General features: G+C 39.8%; 1 protein-coding gene across 2 annotated transcripts; it reads right to left on the bottom strand.

Annotated features, from left to right (window-relative positions):
• Positions 1-2158: 2158 nt before the first annotated feature.
• On the bottom strand, positions 2159-21793 carry LOC135221647 (N(4)-(Beta-N-acetylglucosaminyl)-L-asparaginase-like). Of its 2 annotated transcripts, none has more exons than XM_064259336.1 (4): positions 21647-21793; positions 17459-17625; positions 3681-3837; positions 2159-3331 (listed from the first exon to the last, which is right to left on the bottom strand). In XM_064259336.1, the coding sequence occupies exons 1-4, from the start codon at positions 21685-21687 to the stop codon at positions 2566-2568; spliced, it is 1131 nt and encodes a 376-aa protein (XP_064115406.1). In that variant the 5' UTR covers positions 21688-21793; the 3' UTR covers positions 2159-2565. The 2 variants fall into 2 exon arrangements, with proteins under 2 accessions (XP_064115406.1, XP_064115407.1); XM_064259337.1 differs by having other exon boundaries at positions 21586-21741.
• Positions 21794-26649: the final 4856 nt, after the last annotated feature.

Raw genomic sequence — 26649 nt, 5'->3', positions numbered from 1 at the left:
CTACTTCCTTGGCTAATGCCAAAGCTCTCCCTGATCCCTTTGAGTATGCTGTCAAACAGATAGGCACATTGGACAGCAGCGGATCTTGAACAAAAGGGATTGCAAGCTCCTCTCCAACTCCATTCCTCCCATGAGTAGTGAAATCTCGCCCCTACAGGTGTGTGAAGAACCTCCCAATTACTCATCTGTCATCTTAAAGGGGGGGCTTCTTGGCGGACTTAGCTGTCACTCGCAAGTTAGTCCTCGGTCTGTTCTGCATTCTAGTTTTAACCCCCCTCGAAATGGGTGCTTCTGAAGAGGAGAAGCTTTAGCTCCTGTAGCAATCCTCGGGATGCAAAAGAGGACCACAGCTCCTCTTCTCAGGCGAAGACACATCTGATTCAGAGGAAAACTGCACCTCACTAACATCTACACCTTTCCAATGGCGTTTAGTCGATACCCGCGAGTCAATGGGCTCGACAGAGTCGCCGACTGCCCGTGGGCAAACCCCCCCAGTCTCCCTTCAACTTCCAGTATGTCTTCTCCCGGGTGCGGGGGAGCAGGACAGTGACCTTCTAGGAGAAATGGGGGAACAGACAGCCACCAACTCGGACACAACACTGACCATTTCCACAACACTGATCTTTTCACCGACACTCGATTTTTCCACAAACGTGCAAAAAGACAAACCTAAATCCATGACAGATTTAGCCAAAATTTCGAACTTCTTGTCCATTTTGGACTCTAAGCTGGCAATGGTACATTAGGATCGGAAGCATGAGTTACCTGGACTGGAGTTATTGGTAATGAAGTAGGAGGACTATCAATAGGAGATATGTTGGATAAAAGAGGGGAAGAAAGAGAAGACTTCTTCGCCTCTAAAGGCAAAGGAGTTGTCTCCACTAGTCTAACTCCCAGCTATAAGAGCTGCAATTCTCTTCCTATCTTTTTCCATCTTTTCTAAATGAGACTTAAAGGTCTTCCACCCTTAGGCATTTAAATCCTGACACTCAATGCAAGTTAAGTCTTTGCTACATATTTGTCCCCTACACTTTAAGCATCCTAGTTGCCGCCATCGCTGCAAAAGCTAACTGAAGACGAACTAGAGTTCGACATTCTAAGGCTAAGCTTTACTTAGCTAAATGAAAGCTAAAGAAGCAGCTAAACCAGAAAAAACTACCAAATTGTACTTCACCAATTATGATACAAAATCACAAGATGAGGCGATGAAAAAGTTGACTGCGAAAACCACCGATGTTACTCCGTAGCTGGCATAAAACGAATTGACATTAGTTAGCTCAGCAGTACTACCTGGTATTCCCAAAAGTTGGCGGGATCTGTATCACCTACACGAAAGATGGCAGCACTGCTGTCGCCAGATACGTAATTTGAATTTTCGACTGCCAGGTATAAAAGCTTACATTTTTTTAATTGTTTGGTATGTAACTTATGTGAAAACCAAGAGTAGTTTTTAAAGGCATAACAAGAAAACCTCACAGGCACACTCTAAAACAATTGTTAGAAGAATGTGAAAAATAAAATGGAAGAGTATGAATAGAGATACAGTAAAAGAAATTAAATACAGCTACGAGCTGAAGGGATGATATAAAGAAGCTCCAGTGATGCCTACAGTGCACCATGTCAAGTACACTGACAGCACTAACCCCTATAGAAGACAATTGAAGAGCACATAAAACATGGGACAGCCCCAGGTGGGGGACAAATTTTACTCAGTGGTAATCTCACTTTATTTCAGCTCTAAAACAGCCCGAGAAGAGTCTACTTGAGACTCAGAGGTCTGAAAAAACTAACCCCTATTAATAATAATAATAATTTCAGGTCTAAGTTAAGCTTGACCAGATATAGCATATTGGACTTGGTTTGACTACTGGGTTTCAAGGCATTTGTAAATTAAAATTTTCAATAAAGCTTATTGATCAACAAGAAATGTATGGGGCAATGTAAAGTATAACTGATCTACAGTACCTTGTAATGTGCAGCAATGGACTGATTCAGTTATTCATTTATATTTCATAAATGTGGATATACTGTACAGTACTGTAATACCACAATTATAACACATGGAACACACAGAAAGATACTAATAACTACTAATAAACATTTTGAAAATTAGAAACAGTATGGCAAGTACAGGGACAGGTAGAGCAATATTACAAAGACAAATATAAAATATTTAATAAATTTGTTCATTTACAATTTTCTTGTCATTCCATCATATCATCACTCACCACATTGAGAGCTGCTACAAAAAAATTTCTAAAGTATGTAATAATTGTGTAATACTTTATTAATATTTAAGTAAAACCGATTCCTGATGCTATGTAAGTATGTATACTGTAATATGTGCTAAAATCAAATAAAAGTGAGTCACTGATTAGATCAACTAGGTGGTTTAAATTCCCAAAGTTCCAATAATCTTAATGCCAACATTATCTAGTAAATATGGAATGTATTAAGTGTCATGCAATTCCTAAATGCTGTGTACTGTATTTATGGAAAAAATATAAGTATGTAACTGCAACATGCAGCCAATCACAGAATAATACAATGATGCTTTCAATCACATCATGATATGCAAGGCACAACCATAACTGTTACTGGCTGCAAATTTGGATTAGCAATAGAATATGGGAATTCATCAATCCCATGACATGCAGCACCATGTTCCCCATTCAGATTGACAGCTACAACTGCCCCCATGAAATTTGGATAGTATGTAACAATACGAAGGATAGCCATTTCAGCAGCTTTTGTAGGAGAGAGACCATTTCGCATGCCTTCAACAGTAATCAGTGCTGGCATGAAGCGCATCATCACATCCCCATCTCCAGTAGCTGCAGCACCTCCAACATGTCGATCAACATACGATCCACTCCCAGGAATTGGGGAGTCACCAACTCTTCCAGGAACCTTGTATTTTGCACCATTTGTTGATGTTCCACAAGCAATGTGACCTTCAAAGTCAATTGCAACCATCCCTATTGTATCATGGTTAGCCAGGTTGAAATTCTTGCCTTCTTTGGATACAAACCATTTCTTTGCTTTTGCCAATACATTTGCAGGAACGTAAGGACCACATGATGTTGCTGAATCAGGTATAACATTTTTTCTATAATTTGGCTGGCAGGAATTCTTAATCCAGTCTTCATGCATTTTTTTTGAATGATTTGTTATCAAACTCTCTTCCTGAAACCCCATCATAAGAGCAAATTCAGTGGCTTGATCTCCAACCAGAAGAGTATGAGTAGTATGTTCCATAACCATACGAGCCACAGAAATGGCAGACTTGACTCGACGAAGGTCCCCGACAGCACCAGTATCGTGTGTTTGACTGTAAAAAATTTCTAATTTTAATATTTCAATTTATGTACTTTGGGGAAAAAAACTGTGCAAATAACTTTCTGTACACATTCTGCTCCCAATGTAAATCTAAACATTCAATTGAAAAATGACAGCTGTTGACCTGGCAACATACCAGCTTTTGCAAACAGTCTTTGTAAGTTTATTATCCTTTACTTACTCTGACTTGAAAAAACAAATTCTAATAACATATCTCATACCAGTAAGCTCAAGTTCCATAACAGTCATATCAATTACATATATCGATTCCTACACTTCTAACCCATAAGATTTCTATAAATCAAAGAGGAGAGGCAACACTGTGGTTAACTCTCCCTTACCCATCCATAATCATGGCATCTAGAGTTGTTTCTCCATTCTCATCAGGACTTCCTCCAAATCCCACAGAACCATCACACTGCAGTAGCTCGCACACTGTGCATCCTTTCTCAACAGCATCAACGGCAGAGCCCTTGTCCTCATATAATACTTTCCAAGCTGAAAGAAAAAAAATGGATTGGAAATACCAACAGAAATAAAACTAGTAAACATTGGATTTTTGTCATGAAATATCAATAAGTTACTAGTGATCAACATCACACAATACAACTGGTAAGGCATTTTGAATCAGTGACTTCCATGAGCTGTAGTACTACATCTAGATCAGTAGAATCTGTTAACATAAGCAAGCCAGTGTATCTGCCCTTTTCTTTGCATTTCAAAGGCCTACAGTCCTAAGTCACTGGAAAGCAGTGTTACATTAATTAATGCGAGAACACACAAAAATATCTTCTTTGGCTAGAAAGACAAGCATAGAAAACTATCATCAGAAGCTCAGTATAAATAATACTCCAAGCCACTAGTCCACTATTTCCTATGGCTCATAATCCTATCTTGAGCACTAAATCAGCCAGCTCTGGGGAAAAAAAGCAAAAGTATTGAGAAGGTACTGAAAGTTAGTACAGTACATCAAAGGAAGGAGCACAGATAACTAAAGACTTCTTCAATTAAATAAATTTTAAATTACTTAAACAATTGTTAATGGAGTGAAAAATGATAATCTAACAGTAGAACCTACATACTGTAGAGAAAAAGGAAACCAAAAGAGACCTTGAAGGCATCTCGCATGGACTGATGTGAAAAAAGCATTAGGTTCCATTTACATCCTGAATAAAATGACATTTTTATGATGAAATAAAATTTTATATTTACCCAGTAATTACTTAGCTAAGAGTTTCTACTCGATGGCAGCTTGAATTTTCAACATTTGTGGTAACAATTCTTTTGTTTGTATAAGTGACTAGACATGCTCACTTACGTGGTAGGAAAGAGGAACAACTACGCTAACAGCCCAATTTGTTTATGCGCAAACATCCATGAGCTGGGAGGAGGATGGGCTCCATCCATAATTACTGGATAAGTATACATAAAATTAATTTTATCATAATGTCATTTTTATAAAAGTAACTTACCCAGTATAATTACTTAGCTGAAATCATATTACAGGAGGTGGGGAAAATGGACTCAACTACTCACCACACCCTTAATTATAATGGAATTGAATAAAATAGCTAGCACTGAAACAATGCTTGTTGTTCCTTACCTGTTGAGGGAGCTGCGCAGGTAAGTAAAACCTCTGGTTGGTGCTCCTCTCAACTTGTAAGAGTTGGCTATATAGGCCAGAATCACCTCTACTTACATAGGACCTTGCAGCAAAGGAGTAATCCAAATGCTGATAAGATGTTATTATACAGCTTTGTAATGAAGGATACGACCATAGATCATCAAAGCGAAAGACAATAGTCCCTGCCCAGGGCTTTGTACCATCAAACAACAAACCAGACCATTTTGGTTATTTACAAAAGAAATATACAATTGCACTTACATTAACATTAAAAAACATGACTTCTACCCAATATTAAAACTGGTGGACACTCCAGGTACTACGTAACCCTAGACTCCCCTAGAACTTACTATATTTCAAGGTGAGAGAAAAAAAAATATTTTAGGAAGGAACACCACCTACACTGTTGCACCCATCACTATGCCAGCTACAGACAATGGTCCTAAGGTACTACAATTACTATAAATTGTTTCAACATCCCGAAGATAATGCATTACAAAAACGGATTTACATTTCCAATACATTACTTGCAGTATGGAAGAAAGGGAAAGATTGTGTCTAAAAGCTATGGAAGTAGCAACTGCCATGACACCATGTGCTCTGACTTCTAACACCCATAGACCTTTGTCTGCAATTTGGGACTGTGACTTCAAAATCAAGTCCCTTAAGAAAATGGACAACACATTCTCATGGGCTTCTTCACAGGGCACCACAAGTTATTAAACTGTCCTGTAATACTCTCTGTCCTTGTAGGTAATACCTGAGGGCTCTTACCAGACACATGGACCTTTCTTCTTCTTCCATACCTAAACATCAGTAGGATTCTCTTTGCTGTGCACCACAAAAATTATCCTCTTAGTCAAGTCCCTTAGAGATAACGAACTAAGAGGTTAGAGGTGAGCACTCAATAACCATTTCCACACCATGTCTAAATTCAAGGCAAATGAGACCTCTTTCTTAGACTTGGAAACATTAAAAGATCTAATAAGGCCTGAGAGATCTTGGTTACCTGAAAAATTGATATCTCTATGTTGGAATACAGAGCTTAACATTGCTCTGTACCCTTTAATAATTGTATCTCTAGTTTGGAATACAGGAGCTTTAAACTTGCCTCTGCCTACCCTTTTGGTGGGAATTGAGAGGCCTCAAGAAGAACTCAAATACAGGAGAAAGTCTGCTATTTGAGCGATAGTGGTCCCAAAAGACGAAACACTATGTCTTTTACACCAACGTCTAAAAACTGACCACTTTGCTTGATGCACTCTACTGGAAGAGTCACGTCTGCATCTAGCAATCACCTCTGCCACAGACCTAGAAAATCCTTTTGTTCTGGTAAGTCAACGGACAGTCAAAAGTCTGTTAGAGGCAGAGTGGAGAAATTTTGATGGAACCTCCTGAAGTTGGGCTGTCTGAAACTTGGAATTATAGGAAGCAGCCTTGGAAGGTCTATCAGGAGATCTAACAGGTCTGGGAACCATGTTTTCTGTGGCCAGAAAGGAACTAAAGTCATTCTGGCATTCCAATGACCAGAAAGTCTTTAATACCTCCCCTATCGTCCAGAAAGGGGGAAAGGCATATAGATCTAGGTCGGACCAGTCTAATATCATTGTATCTGTACCATACAAACAAACAAACTGTCGCCCACGCTTGCTGATCGGGAGCTGGGGAAGCAGACAGTGGTTCCTGGAGGTGGTGAACAACTGCTCCAGTGCCCACTCTGTTGGAAGTACTACTTGTTTCTTCCAACTCAACTCGTCTGCTAGTACATTGCATTTTCCTTGGATGAACCTCATGATTAGTTTTGTTCTGTTCTATCCAACATAGAAGTTCTCGTCCCTTTGCAAAGAGAACACGAGTGAGTTCACGAGTGAGTTCCCCTTTGGAGCTTTATGTAAGCCAACACCTGTAGTGGAGAATTCCTAAGTATACTGCTCTCAGCTTTTTTAAGTTGACGTGCATTAACCTCTCCCTTTCTAACAACTTTCCCTCAGACCTCCACCAACGCATGTCTTCCTTTATCTGCTGAGTGATGAGAAATGAAGTTTTTATTGTAAAACTAATATTGTAATACCTACCTGAACACCTGAACAAGCCCTGGTCACTTACCAGCCCGAACCATCATTTATTAAAAATTTACCAAATCTTTGGTTAAAATAAACGATCAGTGTTGCCAATCTCCTGGCAAACACCCTCGTTACCTAGTTACCAGCCCACCGGTGATAGCCCTGCCTCACAGGCCGGTCACACCTGCCCTCTCACGTCAATCATAACTCAATAACTCTGTATGAGAGGGGAGGAGGGTGGGAATCATTCAGGTGTTCAGGTAGGTATTACAATATTAGTTTTACAATAAAAACTTCATATTGCAATACACCCCCTGAACACCTGAACAAGCCCGATTAACAACATTTATTTGGAGGTGGGGAATCAAATCTACTCGGCCCTCCACTGTACCACTTGTCAGTCAATATAATAGAGTACGCGGGTCAGTCTCAAGTTCATTTGTCACTCGTCCAAACTAATCTCCCATGTGTGGCCTTCTAGGTCTCCCATATGTGGAGGGAAAAACTCCCTGCACCTCTACCCTAAGGTCAAAACTCATTGAGTGCGGGAGGGATACAAACCTGTTTCCTCTCAGCTGGCTATGTGCCTCACCTGAGTAGAGGAAAAACTGAAGACCTCCCATTGTGTGGCTCTCGGCCTCTCAAGTATGGAGAATGGGAATCTTAAGACCTCCCATGGGCTCTCGGCCTCTCATGTATGGAGGGAATCTGAAGACCTCCCATGGGCTCTCGGCCTCTCAGTATGGAGGGAACGAGACCTCCCATGGGCTGCCCTCTCGGCTATATGGAGGAAACTTAAGACCTCCCATGGCCTTAGGCCTCTCATGTACGGAGGAGACAACCATGTCCATCGGTGCGTCTGCGACGGTGTCGTCGATCGTAGTGATGTCCTCTCTTGTAGTGTTGTACCTGCCTGTCTGTACTCTGCCTGGTTGGCACTTGGAAGAATACCCTCAGATAGACCCAGACATGTTCTTTCCTATCTGTCCTAATACTTAAAATCCTCTCGTGATATATCATATCATGAATACCTTATACATATTCCTAATATTCGCTCCCTACTCTAATACTAACTCAGACAGCAAGATTGTTGGGTTTAAAATAGAATTTAGGCCAAAGGCCGAGTATTGGGACCTATGAGGTCAGTCAGCGCTGAAGGGAAATTGACAAAGTTTGAAAAGGTGTGACAGGAAGAAAAACCTCTGTTGCACAATGAGTCCAGTGTTAGGAGAGCGTGGAAAATAGGATGAGAGAATATGAAATCAGAAAAGTAAGAAAGAGAGAGAGAGAGAGAGAGAGAGAGAGAGAGAGAGAGAGAGAGAGAGAGAGAGACAATCGTCTAAGATAAAGAGAATATAAAATCAGGGAAGTAAGTGAGAGAGAGAGAGAGAGAGAGAGAGAGAGAGAGAGAGAGAGAGAGAGAGAGAGAGAGAGAGAGAGAAATTACAATCGTCTAACATCTCCACCTCCGTAAATTGCACCCTCTTCTAAGTTAAAAGGGTATTATCTTAACGATAATATACTCGTATAACTCCGTACAGCTATGAACAACCGAACGAGAACTTGTTGTTAATGCGATCGACTCCTATAACAACATCACTTTATTGTATTGATCAGCGTATGACAGTAATCGAATCCGATAGCAACATCCGTTATTGTATTCATCCGCGTGCGACGGTAATTACTGTATTCATGTTATAAATGCAGCTGAAGCTAAGGCAAAATTACGTGCATCAGCAACCTGGACAGAAGTCCCGAGCTTTTGTATGAATTCAAACGCAGCCGTGGTAAAAGAAACTAATAGCATGAAAGAGCTCATTACTTTTTTTTTTTTTACACAGACAAAGGATTAATAAAGTATATAAAGTGTAAGGTTCGTAATACCTATGAAAACGAGTGAAAAACGAACGGAATCCTAAATTTAACGCCATCTAACCCGATGGAAAAACTAGCTTCCAATGAAACGTATCAGTCAAATTTTGGACTTAAATTACATCGTAAGACAAACAGTATGACTTCGTTCCATAAGTTAAGTATCCAGATATTCATTAATATGCTAACTAGGGACAAAAACATTAGCCGAGACCAAGTGATATGGTTGAATCTGGAGCCAAGGGAAAAAAAAACAAAAAAACAAACAAAAACAGACTAGCCGGCATCCTTGTCTGTTTAAGCCACACCTTACAATAGTGCTGTTTGACGACAAGCTAGTGTAATTGTAATTTAATTGAAAAGTAATAAAATAATATTTAAAGGTAATTAAATTAACTTTATTAGGCCTAATATTAATTTCAGTTGTCATTGTAATTTGATAATACGACTGGTAATAATTTGTAACTGTAAATTGACATAAGCGCAATGTAATTACTGACGGCAATAGTCGGTTAAACGTATGAAGACGTCATACATACGAATTCCTTATATCTGCCATCTGATTATATGCCCCAAGATAGATACCTCATTGACTATGTTAAATGTCAACATAGGTGAACACACGTCTCCTTCAAGACGTTTGTACAAACTTGGCATAAGTGAGAGTGTTGTTACGTTAGTCATTTTAGGCAATCAGGAGAGAATGAGATGGATACGGCGACGCAAACCCGTATTCGTCATCCGCTGATTCCAGCGTGAATGACTGCCGAGTTAAGTGTTTATACTACGCTAATATGATAATACATATAATACAATCATAATGCTTTAGTCGGACAGAATCCGATCTTCATTCTGTTCGATTACATTCATATTAATTATCCACCGATCGGATTCTCGTTCGTTTTCAATTACACCTGTACTGAATTATCAGAAGTCAGAATGCCTTGAGCCTACAGCGTTAGCCAATATAAAAATAACTATCGATATGTTGTACTGCGAATACTTTAGGCTAGGCTACTGAATATGCATACGATATATCATCGCGAACACTAGGCTAACTGTAGTTAATTTTATTCGATTTCTCTCCATACTGAACTACATGCATTGAACGGAGAATTAGTTGATATTAACAATTACGAACTGGATATTGGTACGGCAGCCGTACCCCGATCTCGGTAGATATTGGTACGGCAGTGAATTGCGCATGCGGGAACCCTTGTTTACCGCCTCACGCATATCCAAAGACTATATACTGAAGTATATACACAGTCTTTGGGCAGTGACAGCAAGAAAAATGGTGACGGAACAGCATGAACGGCGGAATAATACATTAGTTTTCGCCGAAAAACAGATGTTTTCAGGCTTTAACGAGCTGAAGAAAGCCATAGACATCTATGAAGACTCAAACTTTCAAAAATTGGGTAATTCATGGTATATACGTAGGTCACGAACGATCGAATCGGCCCTGAAAAGAATTCCGAAGAGGAGATTCAAAGAGGATTATACATAAATATACACTACCATCGTACCTTTGGTGACTTTCTCGGCCCTTTATTCTGCCCAACATTGGCAGTTGCAAGGGCCGTTATAAACTTTACAATATTCTTTTAATTCACTTCATTGGGTATATTGCAGCTGTCGGAGAAGACGATAGAATTTACCAGGTAGGGAAATGGCAAAGTTAAACACAATTTTAGCATTATTCCATTAAAATCGGGATAATGTTGTTTTTGTAGTACAAAAAAGCGGTACAAAATTCACAAAAGCTAAACAAACTAAAACAGGGGGGGGGGACATTTTGCTAACAGATGTTCAAAAAGCGTGACTGTCCCACCTAAAAGCCGAACTCTGGTTTACATAATACAGTATGATTAGCAAACTGATAAACGGATACAGCTAACTGCCGTATCTACAGCAAGTCAAGAGCGCAAATACGGCACCAATGACAGAATCTGCCGTACCTCACCGCACTATATTATTTGTATGGCAGGAAGTCTAAAATTGACGCATGCGCAATTCACTGCCGTACCAATATCTACCACGATCGGGATACGGCTGCCGTACCTATATCCTGTGCCTACAAATAATATAGTGCGGTGAGGGTACGGCAGATTCTGTCATTGGTGCCGTATTTGCGCTCTTGACTTGCTGTAGATACGGCAGTTAGCTGTATCCGTTTATCAGTTTGCTAATCATACTGTATTATGTAAACCAGAGTTCGGCTTTTAGGTGGGGACAGTCCACGCTTTTTGAACATCTGTTAGCAAAATGTCCCCCCCCCCCCCTGTTTTAGTTTGTTTAGCTTTGTTTTGGAATTTTGTACCGCTTTTTTGTACTACAAAAACAACATTATCCCGATTTTAATGGAATAATGCTAAAAATTGTGTTTAACTTTGCCATTTCCCTACCTGGTAATTCTATCGTCTTCTCCGACAGCTGCAATATACCCAATGAAGTGAATTAAAAGAATATTGTAAAGTTTATAACGGTCCCTTGCAACTGCCAATGTTGGGCAGAATAAAGGGCCGAGAAAGTCACCAAAGGTACGATGGTAGTGTATATTTATGTATAATCCTCTTTGAATCTCCTCTTCGGAATTCTTTTCAGGGCCGATTCGATCGTTCGTGACCTACGTATATACCATGAATTACCCAATTTTTGAAAGTTTGAGTCTTCATAGATGTCTATGGCTTTCTTCAGCTCGTTAAAGCCTGAAAACATCGGTTTTTCGGCGAAAAACTAATGTATTATTCCGCCGTTCATGCTGTTCCGTCACCATTTTTCTTGCTGTCACTGCCCAAAGACTGTGTATATACTTCAGTATATAGTCTTTGGATATGCGTGAGGCGGTAAACAAGGGTTCCCGCATGCGCAATTCACTGCCGTACCAATATCTACCGAGATCGGGGTACGGCTGCCGTACCAATATCCAGTTCGTTATTTGTATGGCAGGAAGTCTAAAAGTTGACGCATGCGCAATTCACTGCCGTACCAATATCTACCACGATCGGGATACGGCTGCCGTACCTATATCCTGTGCCTAACAATTATCGTATCGTATAAGTAGAGGAAAGTAACCTTAACGACGAAGGAGCATATCTGAAAGACCAACCATGGCCTAAAAGCTTCTGATGCAAGGAACTCGAAGCAGGAAAAAGCCTAAAGATGCTCTAAGGACACTGTGCCTCTATAAACTACTACTTTTAATAGAAAACCGACCCGAAGAAGCCTGCACTTCTCTTTCTAAACTAAACACTATGTAGCCTATTATCCCTACTCGTCTATATCTGACCTAAGTTTTTATCATCCTGAGAACTTACACATCGAGGGAAGGGGAATCTGCTGCCAACACTGCCTGCTCCGCGCCAGGGGGGACGGCGGATCCTGCCCCGGTGGGTTGCGGATCCCCATAACCCTCAACACCGGTTAGGGCTGGTTCTGGAACAGGCAGGGGAGCTGGAAAAGAAACGATTAGTAATTTCAGTATCCCTATTGCTCGATCTATCCTCACTTAATCTCCCGACATTAAAATCTAACAAAGAGATGTCATACTCGATGTCAGCCTACTCTCAAGTCTCTTAAAGAGCACTGTCTCTAAGTCTTATCTTGATCTACGTTAGTCTCTTCCTGCCTACACTTACTTCTTAATACAAGACCTTTCCTACGTTTGAGATACCCTAACATCTGGTCCCAAAGACCACTCCTAACATTCCAAACATCTGGTCTTTATATTATATTGAACAGGCCTACAATTTACGCATAAGGAATGACTATCGTGTCATAGGGTACTCATCCTTTTCTTGCATTGTTGGCAAAGACGATACGTTGTTGAACTTCCGCTCGTCGTTTTCTGTGATGTCATGGCCGAGAATGCAGTAGCCGTTGTCGTAGCTTGTGTTGTTTCTTCCTTTGCAGAATCAATGTCTGATGACAAGGTATTAAGAGCAATCCAACAGTAATCCAAAGGGATGCGTAATTCGTCACCAAAATCAATCAAATCAAAGGTGCAAATGAAGGCCGGGCAAGACCAAAAAGGAGTTCGCTGTGGATACATCTGTACTCCACCGCGAACGATAAGTGATTGACGTGAGAGGGCAGGTGTGACCGGCCTGTGAGGCAGGGCTATCACCGGTGGGCTGGTAACTAGGTAACGAGGGTGTTTGCCAGGAGATTGGCAACACTGATCGTTTATTTTAACCAAAGATTTGGTAAATTTTTAATAAATGATGGTTCGGGCTGGTAAGTGACCAGGGCTTGTTCAGGTGTTCAGGGGGTGTATTGCAACAGAAACGTTGGTCCTGCAGAGTTTTCCGATCCCAGCAAGCTCTGAGATAAAATTGCAAGGGCCTCATTTGCAGTCTCGCCAGTCTTACGAACTGCTCCAAAGAGGCCAGGGAGCCTAGGAGACTCATTCACTGAGTTGCAGAGCATGAACTCAGGGAGAGGAATAGATCTATCTTCCTCAGGCAATCCTCCACCCTCTTGGTGGACAGAGTAGCCCAAAAACTCTGAGTTTAACTGAATCCCCAAACAGAGAATAGATTGAGAGGGATTCAGCTTAGACTTCTCGACGGTCTGTAATAACCCCAATTCCTGAGCCATATTTATTGTTTCCTTCAGGTCTTCCATGCACTGGTTCTTCGTTGGGTAGTGAATCATCCAATCGTCCAAGTACGGTACCATCCCACTAGGGACGCGAGGACATGAGAGAATACCTGTGGAGCAGTTGAGAGACCAAAGCAGAGCACTCGAAATTGAAACACTTGATCCTTGTACACAAATCTGAGGAACCTCCTTCAGCCCATGTGCAGGATGCATATGAAAATATGCATCCTGCACATCCAGGGATACCATCCAGTTCCCTTGACTGATGGATGCAAGAATTGTTTTTTCTATGAAAAAATTCTGTGCACTCACATGCAAACCTGGTCTCCAACCTCCCAACACCTTGGGCATAACAATGAGACAGTTCTAAAATCCTTTCAACTCGATTTTTCTCACTACTTGTATTGCCCTCTTGCTTAAGAGGGAGGCAACTTCTGCTTCGAGGGCCAAAAATCTCTCCGAACCTTTGGAGTAAGCTGTCAAGGTGATGGGAATGTTGGACAGGGGTGGCCTCTCCGTGAAGGGGATGGTATATCCATCTTTCAACACTTTCACCACCCACTGATCTGCCCCTTTGGAATTCCATCTTTCCCTGAAGAGATAAAGCCTGGCTCCCACTGGGCCATGAAGGACTGGATCCTCACTTATGTGATGACCGCTTTGCAGTTGATTTCTTAATTGTACGGGGTGTAAATCTAAATGAACCCCTAGGTCTGAGTAGTATCGATCTCTGTCTTCCCCCTAGAAAGGGCTGCAGTTCAAGAGGAAAGGATGATCTAGACTGAAAAGAAGCCCGATCTTTCTGGTGCTTCGTCAATTGGGTCTAGAATTCCTGTGTTGATTTCTTGTGTAAATGAGATGCGATCTCACTGAGGAAAAAGATGATGCTTGTCTATTGTGAAAACAAGAGAGCAGACTTCTGTTGCAAAGTTACTCCTTTAGAAGTGGAGGAATTCCATAATTCTCTTTTCTTAAGGATTCCCATAAAATACAGGGCAGCTACCTCCTGTGACCCATCTCTAACTGCTTTGTCGGCGCAGGAGAGAAACTTGAGAAGTTTCACTGAACAATTCTCTGGTATGGCCGAATCCTAGACTCTCTTGGCTAATGCGCCTAAGCACCAGTCAAGAAAACTATGCACCTCAAATGCTTTAAATAAGCTCTTCAAAAGATGTTCCATTTCTTGAACTGAAAAGAACACCTTCGCTAAAGCGAGCGCGGATCTGCAACCTGCTTCAATTAGACCAGAGAAGTCTCCTTGGGAGGAGGCAGCCTCTCCCAAGGAGGGGGGCTTCTCTGGTCATGTAACACAAATACCTGCCCCCTGGTCATGTAACACAAATACCTGCTATGTGAAAGACAAGAACGAAGAATACTAAAGCATGCCTTCCCGTTTCCTCTTCTAAGAAAGCTGGTTCTCCTTAACAAAGGGTTTTCTTCAAGGAAGAGAGAACAATCTTCGAAAGTTTAGTGAAATCTGATGGTTGACTACTCACTTTCATAAACGATGATGTGGGAGAAGAAGGAGTTGCTGGTGGAAAAGAATTCCGAAAAATTATGTAATAAATACTGCAACAAGAAGCATATGGGGAGGACGTTGATTCTTGTTCTAGTTCCTCTTCATCAGACACAATCAGGGATAATACTGCATCTGCAGGAGGTGCCTGAGGCACCACAGGCTTCTGAAGAAGTAGTAGAATACTATCCAACTTACCCTGTAAAGGTGCTAAAGAAGGATCCAAAACAGAAGGTTGCAGATCTACAACTGAGTCATAATCAGTTCAAAAGTCTCGTAGATTCATTTGCGCGCTTGGGAGTTACAAAAGAACCAGACTAAGGCACTCAATAACATCATGGGGCTCTGCCTCTACAGGGAACTCTAAGAATACAGGGTGCTTTAAGGTGCCAGGCCACTTTAGGATGCCAAGACTTGGGTGCTTCAGGACACTCAGGAGCTTCCATTGCTTCCAACCGCTCTGTTGGATCAGGGCACTCTATAAAAGAGCTTCCTCAAAGAGGGTGCAAGGGAAAGGAATGACAAAAATTACTAAAAGTAGGGCGCTGACCACTTGACGAGATCCAATGATGAGATGAAGAAGAGCGGCTATGGTGTCCTCCTTGCCGAACAGGCAAAGAAAATCGCTCAAGACTATCCCACATGCTGCAAGATGGCTGAGGACTGAAGGAAGGCTTCCTCAACCTTTTGACGGACAGCGGCAGCGACTGATCCCTAAATGAAGACCACCTCTTCAATGGGCGAGATTCATTAGGAAGGCGCTGTTGGCGCTTCTTAGTTGGAGAAGAGTCCCCTAAACTCGACGAATGACACAACACTTCAGAGATGCCTTTCCAGCAGCTATCTCTTCATGCAACCTGGGATACAACAGGTTGGTCTGAGGAGGCGACTGTCTGTGGGCAGACCTTACTGACATCCCTTGGGCCTCCAGTATGCCTCCTCCCTGGTTCGGGGGAATATGGCAGTAACCTTTGCCTAGGAGAATCAGTGGGACAAACAGCCACCTCCTCTACTGGCACTTCACTTTTCTTAAACTTAGAAAATAACACATGCAATGATGACCCTAGTTGGGCCACCATACTCACTACTAAATTTAATTTTTCATCAATCTACTGTCTAGGCTGGCAAAACGATTCTGTTCAAAAGTGTGGGGAGCAGGAGAGGAAGTAGGTGGTCTTGGAGAATGGATCAAAGCAGGAGAAACAGGAATAATAAGAGAAACAGCAGGAACATCAACATTACTAGATTGAGATATTTTAACCTGGCTAAGTACTATTTTCCAAGCCAGTTTTAGCAGCCACTTCCTTTTACAGTTTCTCTCTAATTCATTTAAGTGAGAATCTAAAGTCCTCAATTTTTTATTGCTCCAGTCCTTGCATTCATCACAGGTCATGTTAACATTGCACACTTGTTCTCTACAATTAAAGCAAAGGGGGTGAGAGTCATATGAAAACTTGGTCATTCGGGTATTGCAACTTTTACTGCTATACCAAAATCTAGAAGAGCTAGTATCAGACATTCCTAATTAGCTAACAATTTCCACAATGATAACAATTCAAATAGAGAAATTACAAAACACCATCAAAACAATGCTGAAAGGCTACTGTAAGAGAATACTTCACCAATATGGGAAGATAAATGAAATTTAAAAAACCAAGCTTCTTTAAAGAAGACCGTGTTGACAGTATCAGCGGCAGAAACAAATTGGGCTGTTAGGATAGTTGTTCCTCTTTCCTACCATGTAAGTGGGCGTGTCTATTCATTGATACAAACAAACAAATCACTACCGCAAATTTTGAAAATTCAAGCTGCTGTTGAGTAGAAACTCTTAGCTAAGTATGTAATTATGTTCTGGGTAAGTTACTTATATAAAGAAGGACATAACACTGTAGGTTCTGTATTCTTGACGCCCAAATGTACAATAATAATTCCATACAACTACAAAAGAAATCCCCAAAACAGGATATTATTATTTTAGGACCTATAAAAACCAAGGAACTCTACAACTCAGTCAAAATTAATTTTTTGTCCATGTTTACAACCAAACTTAAATAAGTAATATATCCTGTATTAATGAATGGAACTTTTTACACTACAGATTTAGACAAGATTCTCTGAAAATTTAGAAATATGTATATAATTAGATAAATACAGGGTATGCATGCTTAAAATGTGCAAACCTTTGATACTTATACTTCAGTTAAACCCAGCAGGGTTGTTTGCGTAAAATGCTATCATGCTCATACTATTCAATTATGTACTACTACTATTTTAGTGAATCTGACAGTAATACACTGTTTTAAAAAATTCACAGTATATAACCATTTCCATATTAGGTACTGTACTAACAAGCCTAGATTTAAACAAGATTGGACCTGGTATAAAAACTGACTTTTCTAAACAATAACTAAAGTAGTAAACTGACTGAATTACACATACCTTTCTCAGTAGCATTAGTGAATCTCCAAGTATTCACCACCAATGGTATCGAAGGATTTGTTGCACTATGTCTCTGTCCTATGTTTCTATTGGCCAAAATAACCAGAATGACTATCAAAGGCAGTACTGTCCACAGAGTTGACAAAAACTGTCTCATGGTTATCTTCCTGAAAATAAGCATACAGGATAATTATTACCAAGTAATTTTCTTATTGTCCTGAAAATGATATTGTCATGTTACAATAAAGTTTTATACATACTTACCTGACAGATATATACTTAGTTATAGACGACGGAGTCTATAGCTAAGTATATATCTGGCAGGGAAGTTGAATGTATAAAATGCTTTTTTATGTTGCCCAAGATCAGAAAAACAATAACTTTCAAATCATCTTTATGGTTCCAAATATAATAATACTCTTTATATCTTATCTAACAAACTCTATTGCACATGTTTTTCATGTTAATGGTAGAAAAGTTAGCCAACCCAGAATGAGGAAATGAAACTGCATTGTTCATGCCAGCATGCTATGAGATGAATCCAGTCTCTGGATTTGGAAGAAAACCTTACTCTAAAAGGAATCTGTATGTGTGCGTACGGTGGTAGTACTACAGGTATTCAGAAATATCAGATGCTTCAATTTCCAGTGGATACATTCAAAATTATTTCCTATGGCACAGTTATGCTCAGAACTGATGGTACCTACATGACTTCATACAGTTTTGTTCAATATTTACTAACTGGCGACTACCATGCGCCATATTTATCTATTATTTGAATGTGAAAACACAATATTGCATACTACGTATAAGGCCATAATAGGTTTCATAAGAGTGAAATCTGTAATATATTTCAAAACTAAGAAAATATCACATGTAGCCAAATTTTGGAAAAAAGTTACAAAACTTTTTCAAGACTTTTGCTTGCTCATTGCCAAAGCATTTGACAAGAAAAAAGTCCTCATCAAAACTCAATTCAAATGTTTAAAAAAAATGAAAACAATTGTCATAAAATTAATATTGCTTCCAATGCAACCATAAAGTTTTAGTCTTATTTGACTGTTTTTACTCCGAAATGCTGAAAAAATAATAAGTAAATACAAAAGTAGAATACATCCATAGATATAGAGAGGAGAGATTGGACAGCGTTTAGTAGCTAAACTAGTTTGTGAGGTGCATTGCCTGCAACCATCACTATGCAATGATTCTTATGTAAACAATGGCGCAACCCATACATTCTAATGGGAAACCCTGTACTCTTTCAAATGTGTTTTTTCGGATGTCCATCAAGACTGTCAAATTATTTATGCCCCATGTACTATATGCAATATGTACTTTATGCAGAAATAGAAATATTTGATTTTGCTGGTATATTTCTTCTACAGTTCAGCCATAAAGTTTTGTAGATATGCAACGACATTATGGTTGTTTTCGAAGCAGTCTTTAAAGATTGGTAAACTATCTTTGTAGCATTTACCAAGGACAATGTGTACTAGTAAATGTAGAAATAAAAAATTTAAATGTCTGCTGTAGTTTGTATACACTTGAGTAATATAGTTGATTAATTGGTCGATGTTACGTCCCTTCCCATCTACCATAAATTTACAGTCCTGTTTTACTCTCTAGAGGCAGAACTAATTATCATCATTCTCTATTCATGAGTCAAACTGACACAATAAAATTTTACAATGGTAAATAACTAAATCCCCGAAGCTATTATCTCATATAAGGTACATCCATTGGCATAATAATATATATAGGCAGTCACAGGTTATCAGCAAGGTTCCGTTCTTGGCAAGGTGCTAATAAGGGAAAACCTCCGTTAACCGATACTCTGCGATTTGTGATGTTTATGGCGACGAGTTTCAGTTAATGGCACCGATAACAGGCTATTGGCGCCACTGTTAGATATATTATAACACCATAACTCTGTTATCAGCACCTTATGGTGCCAACAACCGAAATTTGTCCCATTATGGCGGCATAAATCGCCGATTTTATGGCATTAGACAAGCGCTATAACACCAGATCACCATTAACCGACTCCACAGATATCTGGGGACTGCCTGTATAATAATATTAATAACAGCCTAAGTTCAATAGCCTGAGACTTAACAGCCAATATTCACTAGTCTGTACTGCTGGTTGAGATGAGAAGTGAAACAAGCTCATCTTTGGTAAGGTCACAATTAGGGTTTCCAGTTTGTGCCTGATTTTGGATTCTAGGATTTTGGGACAATTAGGAAATAATCCAGGGATTTCCCAGGAAGTATAATTATTTTTCAGATATATTTTCATTGTTAACCATTCAAAGTGCTATGTTTTACATGGAATAAAAGATAAAATCTTAATAACAAGGATTATAAAATCAATGGCATTAATTTTATCAGTATTTGATGGTAACAATATCAAGGAATATGCAGTGGAACCTCAGTTTTCGTACATAATCCATCCTGGAACCAATCATGAAATCCAAAACGTACGAAAACCGAAGCAATAATTCCCATAATGAATAATGTAAATACAATTAATGCGTTCCAGACCCCCAAAAATCTAAACAAAAAATATATTATATACAGAATAAACACAGTTTTACATACAGAAAACAATGAGAAATATATATAAATGACTGATTAACTGAAACAATGAGAAATATATATAAATGACTAATAAAATGAATAAATGAACATTTAACACACTCTTATCTTTATGGAAAACACTTGTTAGCGTATGGAAGACAGAAGGGAGAGGAAGATGGAGAGGTTATTGTTTAGAAAGGGAATCTCCCTCCAGAAGAACTTGAGGTATCAAGGACCTATCTGGGTTTATTTCTCTTCGTTTTTTACAGGCACTAAGACCAGGCTGAGAGTTACTGGACCTTGTCACACAACAAAACTGTTCAGACACATTTGTTTCTGGCATTTCTTTAAAGTTTGCCTAAAGTTAAACACAGCATTGTCATTAAACATGTTGGAGACACAGATTACAACTTTGTTGGGATGATAACTCCCCAAAAAATTATTTGCATCATTCCACTTTGCAAACATGTCCTTAATCCCTGAAGCATGCACATTATATATTCCCATTTGTTTTCTGAATTTTTCAAACCAGACTCTGCTGGCCTTATATTGCTGTACGCATTTTCTCACTGAAATCAACATGCAACTTCCTCCAACAATTTGCTACAAATTTTTTCTTAAACTCTATAATGTTTCTTGCCCTTTTTACAGAGTGGCTAGCACTTGGAATTTTCTTTGGCCCCATGATGGCTTATTTAGCAGTTGCATTTGAATAAAAAAAACAAAAAAGGCACAAAAACAATGAACGCAAAAGCAGAATGGGTCACGAAAGAAGATGAAAAGCTTTTTTATCACATCACCATGATTCATATAATACATACATTAAGAGAGAAATGTCCTTTAATATCCAATTCACTCTACCTCAGAATTACCCTATTTTCATATAAGTTAACTGAAGAGGAATTTTTTAGTTACTAATAATTTTGTCCTCTCGTGGATTTGAACTAGCAGACAGAGGAGAAATCAGGACTTCAGTGACATTATAGGCCACTTAATTTAAGCTGGCACTGACCAATTACAGTAGGCTCAAGTTTGGACTGTTTGCCCAATTAGTCTTGGATAGTTATTAGGTATCATGAGAATGTCATTTTAAAAAAATTAGGTATGATATTGGGATCATATATTATTCACTTAAATCATTAGGCTATTGCATTTTGGACTTGAAAATATCACTTTCCTATATTTTGATGTTGGTTTTAAACCTTTCCAATGTTCGTAATTTTTGCAAATGATCTAACCTGACCTAACCTTAGGTACCAAATCTTTACCCTAGTGCATGATACGCCTGGGTATTGTGTAGCCTATCAGGGTATATAGGTCTTTTGCGAATGAAACGTAGTTTTGAAACATTCAGAGCACACATTAAAGCATAGGAACATCAAATTAAAAGTCTAATATGAGATACTACCTATCTCTAAAGTAGAGCCTTTTAAGCTAGATGCCCACCATTGGGTTCGTTTTTTTTCAAAGAAAAGATCGAAAGGTACATAAAAATAGATTGCTTTTAATCTAATAACATTGAAAAACACTTCTAATGTGAACACTTACTATAGATATAGCTAATAGACGAACGCCAAATAGGTATTGTTGACATGTATCAGAACTTCACCTGTAATAGGGTAGGGTACCAGTTGCCTGATAAATGGTCATGATCAGCTGATAGCTCTTGTAAACAAACGGCCGGTTACGTCACCAGAAGCATCCAATCATTCTCTCTCTCTCTCTCTCTCTCTCATATATACGTATGTGTGTGTGTGTGCGCGTGCTCTCTGTATGTATTATATATATATATATATATATATATATAGATATATATAATATATATAAATATATATATATATATATCTATATATATATATATATATAAGTGATGCCACAGAGGAAAATGAACAGACAATAATTGCCAAGATCTTTCGGCTTCGGTCTACACGACCCTTTACTTCAGGCACAAGTTGTGCCTCTAGTACGTAGAAGGTCGTGCAGACCGAAAGATCTTGGCATGAAAATCTACTACTGGACTAAGGATACCAGGGCCGTTTCTAGGCACAGGCGACACAGGCGGTCGCCTGGGGTGCCATTTGCTTGGGGGGCGCCAAATTGCCAACCAAAATTAATATATAAATAAATGAAAGAAGTATTATTTTTACGTGAATAGTTCAAATAAATAAATACAAGTGTAAACGCGAAAATAAATGAATAATGGAAGTATTAATACTTGATGCAGCGTTGTTTAATGTTTCGGAAAAGTTGGCGACACTGGATAGGTAGATGTCGTCAGTATAAAGGAACTTTAAAATTAAGACAGCCGCCTGCTCGCGACGCCACCTTAGTTAAGTTCTAAGCATCGTGTTTACTCCAATCTTTACTTCTTTTTTTAAGTCTTCTTAAGCTGTCAACGCAGCTGTCAGGCATTTAAGCTTTTATCAATCATGAAGAGGCAGTCCAAGCTGTCAGGTGCAGCAAACAATAAAAGAAAAAAGGAGGAAGAGGAAAAACGAGCCCAAAGTAGAGGGGAGAAAATCAAAAGAACATGGCTGCCATATTCCAAGAAAAAATATAGTTTATACTGTTTTTGTTGCAAACTCTTTTCCCAGAAAACATTTAAACTAAGCAGAGATGGCTTTAATGACTGGAAAAACTGCAGTGACTCACTCAAAATGCATGAGAACAGTCCAGAACATACAAAGAATATGGGGTCATGGAAAGAACTGGAGAGTCGTATTGAAAAGGGGCAAACAATTGACAAAGTTGAGCTGGCACTAATAAACAATGAACAACGTAGGTGGCGAGAGGCACTTACCAGGTTCTTGGCTATAATTCATAGTCTGGCAGAACGAAATCTTCCTCTCAGAGGGTCCACATACACACTTTACCAGCCCAATAATGGGAACTTTCTGAAAGAAGTTGAACTCATGGCTCAGTTTGACCCTGTTCTCAAAGAACATATTGCGAAGGTGCAAGGAGGTGCCAGTCATACATCCTACCTAGGCAATATTATTCAAAATGAGTTTATTGACTGCATCAGTAAGAGGGTTGTGGAGTGCATGGTAACCGAAATTAGACAATCCAAATACTTTTCAATTATTTTAGATTGCACTCCAGATTTAAGTCACAAGGAGCAATTATCTGTGATAATTCGAATAGTTACAGCTGAAGGCACTGCACAAATTAAGGAATATTTTATCGGGTTCCTTGAGGCCGAGCAGACAACAGGAGAAGACCTCTCAAGACTCATACTAAAAAAACTTGAAGAGCTTAATATCCCCTTTGAAGACTGCAGAGGACAGTCATGTGAAAATGGGGCAAATATGAGAGGAAAAAACAAGGGAGTCCAGGTTAGATTTCTTCAGTTAAACTCCAGGGCTTTATTTGTGCCATGTGGAGCACACACTGTTAATCTGGTTGTGTGATGCAGCAAAGAGCTCCTCAGATGCAAGGTGGTCGACCCTAAAAAAACATGTGGGACCACCCAACTTTGAAAATCCTGGGAAGACACACGGTGGGAGAGTCGAATCAACAGTGTTGAGGTTGTAAGATTCCAGGCTGCAAAAGTGAGAGATGCTCTTTTAGAGGTGAGAGGAAGCACTGCAGATCCAGCTATTAAAATTGAAGCACAAGCCTTAGCAGAAGAGGTGGGATCATACCGGTTCTCTATTTGTACGGTGGTGTGGTATGATATCCTTAAGAAAGTTCAAACTGTGAATAAACTTCTGCAATCACAATGCATGCAACTGGATGTAGCTGTTGACATTCTCAAGAAGGCTGAAACCTCCCTTGTTAGCTACAGAGACACTGGGTTTGCTGATGCCCAGACATCTGCCAAAGAGATATGTGAGGAGATGAATGTGGAAGCTGCTCTAAAGCAGAAAAGACTCAGAACTACTAAAAGGCAGTTTTCCTATGAGGCCCCTGATGAACCTATTACCGATGCCTTGAAAAAAATGGAGTTTTCATTTTTCAATGTAGTTGTGGATAGGGCCATTGAATTTCTGAGAGAGAGAACTGGAATGATGAGTGATGTTGCAAAGAAATTCAGTGTTCTCATAAACTTCTCTGACCTGACATCTAGTGAGCTAGAAAAGCAGGCAAAAGATTTGTGTAATACACTCACATCTGGGGATCATTCTGATTTAAATTATGATGAACTGATTGTAGAGATGCAGTCATTTCCAAAACAATGCCCAAAACAAAATATGACAACATAGACCTTGTTTTTCTGGAGGAGAAAGGCCTGAAAGAGATCTATCCAAACATGTGGGCATTAAGAATTGCTGTCACTACACCTGTGACTGTGGCATCTGCAGAGAGAAACTTCTCTAAACTTAAGCTCATTAAAACATATTTAAGGTCTACTATGTCACAGGAGCGCCTAAATGGGCTGGCAATAATTAGTATTAATAGAGAAATATCCAAACAGATTTCGTATGATGACACTATAGATGATTTTGCTGCAAGAAAGTCAAGAAGAGTCAGGTTTTAAATATGAAAAATCAGTGAAGAAAACTTGTATATAATAGTTTTAGCATAGCCCTCAACATATATGCATTGAGTTCTATGGTTTTAGATTGGCAAGATTACCTTTTTCAATTTATCTTGGGTAGGATTTGCAATAAAATAAAGTATAATGGTGTTATTCAATTAAAATTTACAAAAATAGTTTGTATACTTTTGAGTCTATACTTTTCCTTGTTGTGTATACTTATACGTGAAGATGATTTATTAATAAAGTATGTTGTTTTGTTGTGGAACTTGGAGGGAAGGGGGGCGCCATAACGAGTTCTTGCCTGGGGCGCCTAATGAACTAGAAACGGCCCTGAAGGATACTGTATGGAATTTCTCATCAGTTTTCATTCTGTTTGCAGGAATTTTTCGAAGATTCATCTAAATTCAGATTATGATATTTAAAACACCGTGTGCGTCCATATATTTATTGTTTTTGTGTAATGAACAATAAAACATCAACATAATTCAGTCTAAAAGAACAGATCCTATCTATTGCTTTTCACTTATAAAAAAAATATTAACCAAATATTTAAAAAATGTTGGAAACCTTCGTATCTGAGGAATTATAGAAGAATAGTAACAGTTGTGATAAAATTGTGGTGTAATTTTCCTAGTTATTCAGTTGGATTATTGTAACTTCAAAAGTTCAAATGGATTTTTTTAAGGGGGGTGCTGTCTCAGGTTTGTTTAATTTAACTTGTTTGTCTTCAGGTTTAATTTCTTATAGAAAGTTTATTCTTTATTTCCATATATCATTATGCCCAATGGGTTGCAATCTCTACTGAAGCTCGTACTACATTCTGCTTTTCCAGTTAGGGTTGCAGTTAGGTCAATAATAATAATAATAATAATAATAATAATAGGTACTTTAATTGAATATAATGCAACTGCACATTACTTGAACAAAACAAAATTCTTACTGGACAAGCAACCTAGGTAGTACTTGGGTTGTCCGTATAATAAGGTTCTCAAGGAGCTGCAGTCACAAGGAATGCTGTTACGTGGGATCCAGCGACACTGTCGTGTAGCTTTGTCCCCCTTCTCCCAGTTCCCCACCTCCAGCGAGCTGTCTGCGATGCTCAGCCTTGGCTTGGCTGCCGATAGAGATGGAGCTCCCACTCACTTCTCCCGCCAGGTGCAAATTACGCTCTGTGATTCGTCTTTTGCGTGCAAAAAACACTGCACTGGTGGACATTCATTCCCAACTGTGTGAAGTCTAGGAGAAAAGTGTATGAGTGTACTGTGAGGACCAGAGATTAAGACAGGTAGCTGGGATACTGATGATTTATTTACAGACAATCTGGGTTGACATAGAGAGTGCGGACGGATAAGTAGTACAGTCTCACACAGCGAACAGAAATGACTCTGAGACAGTAGATTTGTGTTTTCTTACATTTAGATATATAAAGGCATACAAATAATGGAATTGCATGTGTTGTACATCGGCGGAAAGGCCGCGGAACGCTCTATCGGATGGAAGTAAGAACAACGCGACTTGATGATTGGACACAATGTAAATAGGGAAAAAGCGTTGTCCTTACAAATACTCCGCCCCAAGACAATGATTATGGAGTAATTATTGGATGACAATCTTGGAGGCAGGGGGCAACCCCATGTCCTTGTGACACTTGTTGTGGGGCGTCCTTGAGTGTAGACTCCTTCGGTTTTGCTGATTGACAGGATGCCTCCCCTGGCGGTAGCCTGGGGGCTTCTACTGTACGCCGGGGTGACCAAGACTGCGAGAGAGAGAGCTGCATTGTGTGTGGTGGTGGAATGGGACGGGCCGTGGGGATCCCTTGGTGCAGCAGTGGCATAGGTTGGGCTGAGGAGGTCTCCAGCTCGGCAGCGGCATCTCGCGGGCAGAGCGGAACCACAGGTGAGCAGCGGCGTCAGCAGGTCGAGGAAACCCACAGGTAGCGGCGTCAGCAGGTCGAGGAAACCCACAGGTAGTGGCGTCGGCAGGCAGGGGAGGCCCACAGGCGTGGCAGCGGTGTTGGTGGGCCAAGGAGGACTACAGGCGACGGCGTCGGAAAGGGTGAGCAGGTCCACAGGCGTGGCATCGACGTCAGGAAGGCCGAGCAAGCCCCAGGAATAACGGCAGCGTCGAGG

Source organism: Macrobrachium nipponense, chromosome 3, assembly GCF_015104395.2.
Source record: "Macrobrachium nipponense isolate FS-2020 chromosome 3, ASM1510439v2, whole genome shotgun sequence".
Taxonomy (NCBI): domain Eukaryota; kingdom Metazoa; phylum Arthropoda; class Malacostraca; order Decapoda; family Palaemonidae; genus Macrobrachium; species Macrobrachium nipponense.
The sequence above is the reverse complement of the archived record's forward strand: the minus strand, read 5'-3'. Positions and strand labels throughout refer to the sequence as shown.

Coding starts and splice junctions, on each gene's coding strand:
- LOC135221647 (XM_064259336.1), bottom strand. CDS start 21,687: ATGACCATTTATCAGGCAACTGGTACCCTACCCTATTACAG. Junction 3,838..17,458: donor CACTAATGCTACTGAGAAAG/GTATGTGTAATT, acceptor TTTTTCTTTCAG/CTTGGAAAGTATTATATGAG. Junction 3,332..3,680: donor GATGCCATGATTATGGATGG/GTAAGGGAGAGT, acceptor AATTTTTTACAG/TCAAACACACGATACTGGTG.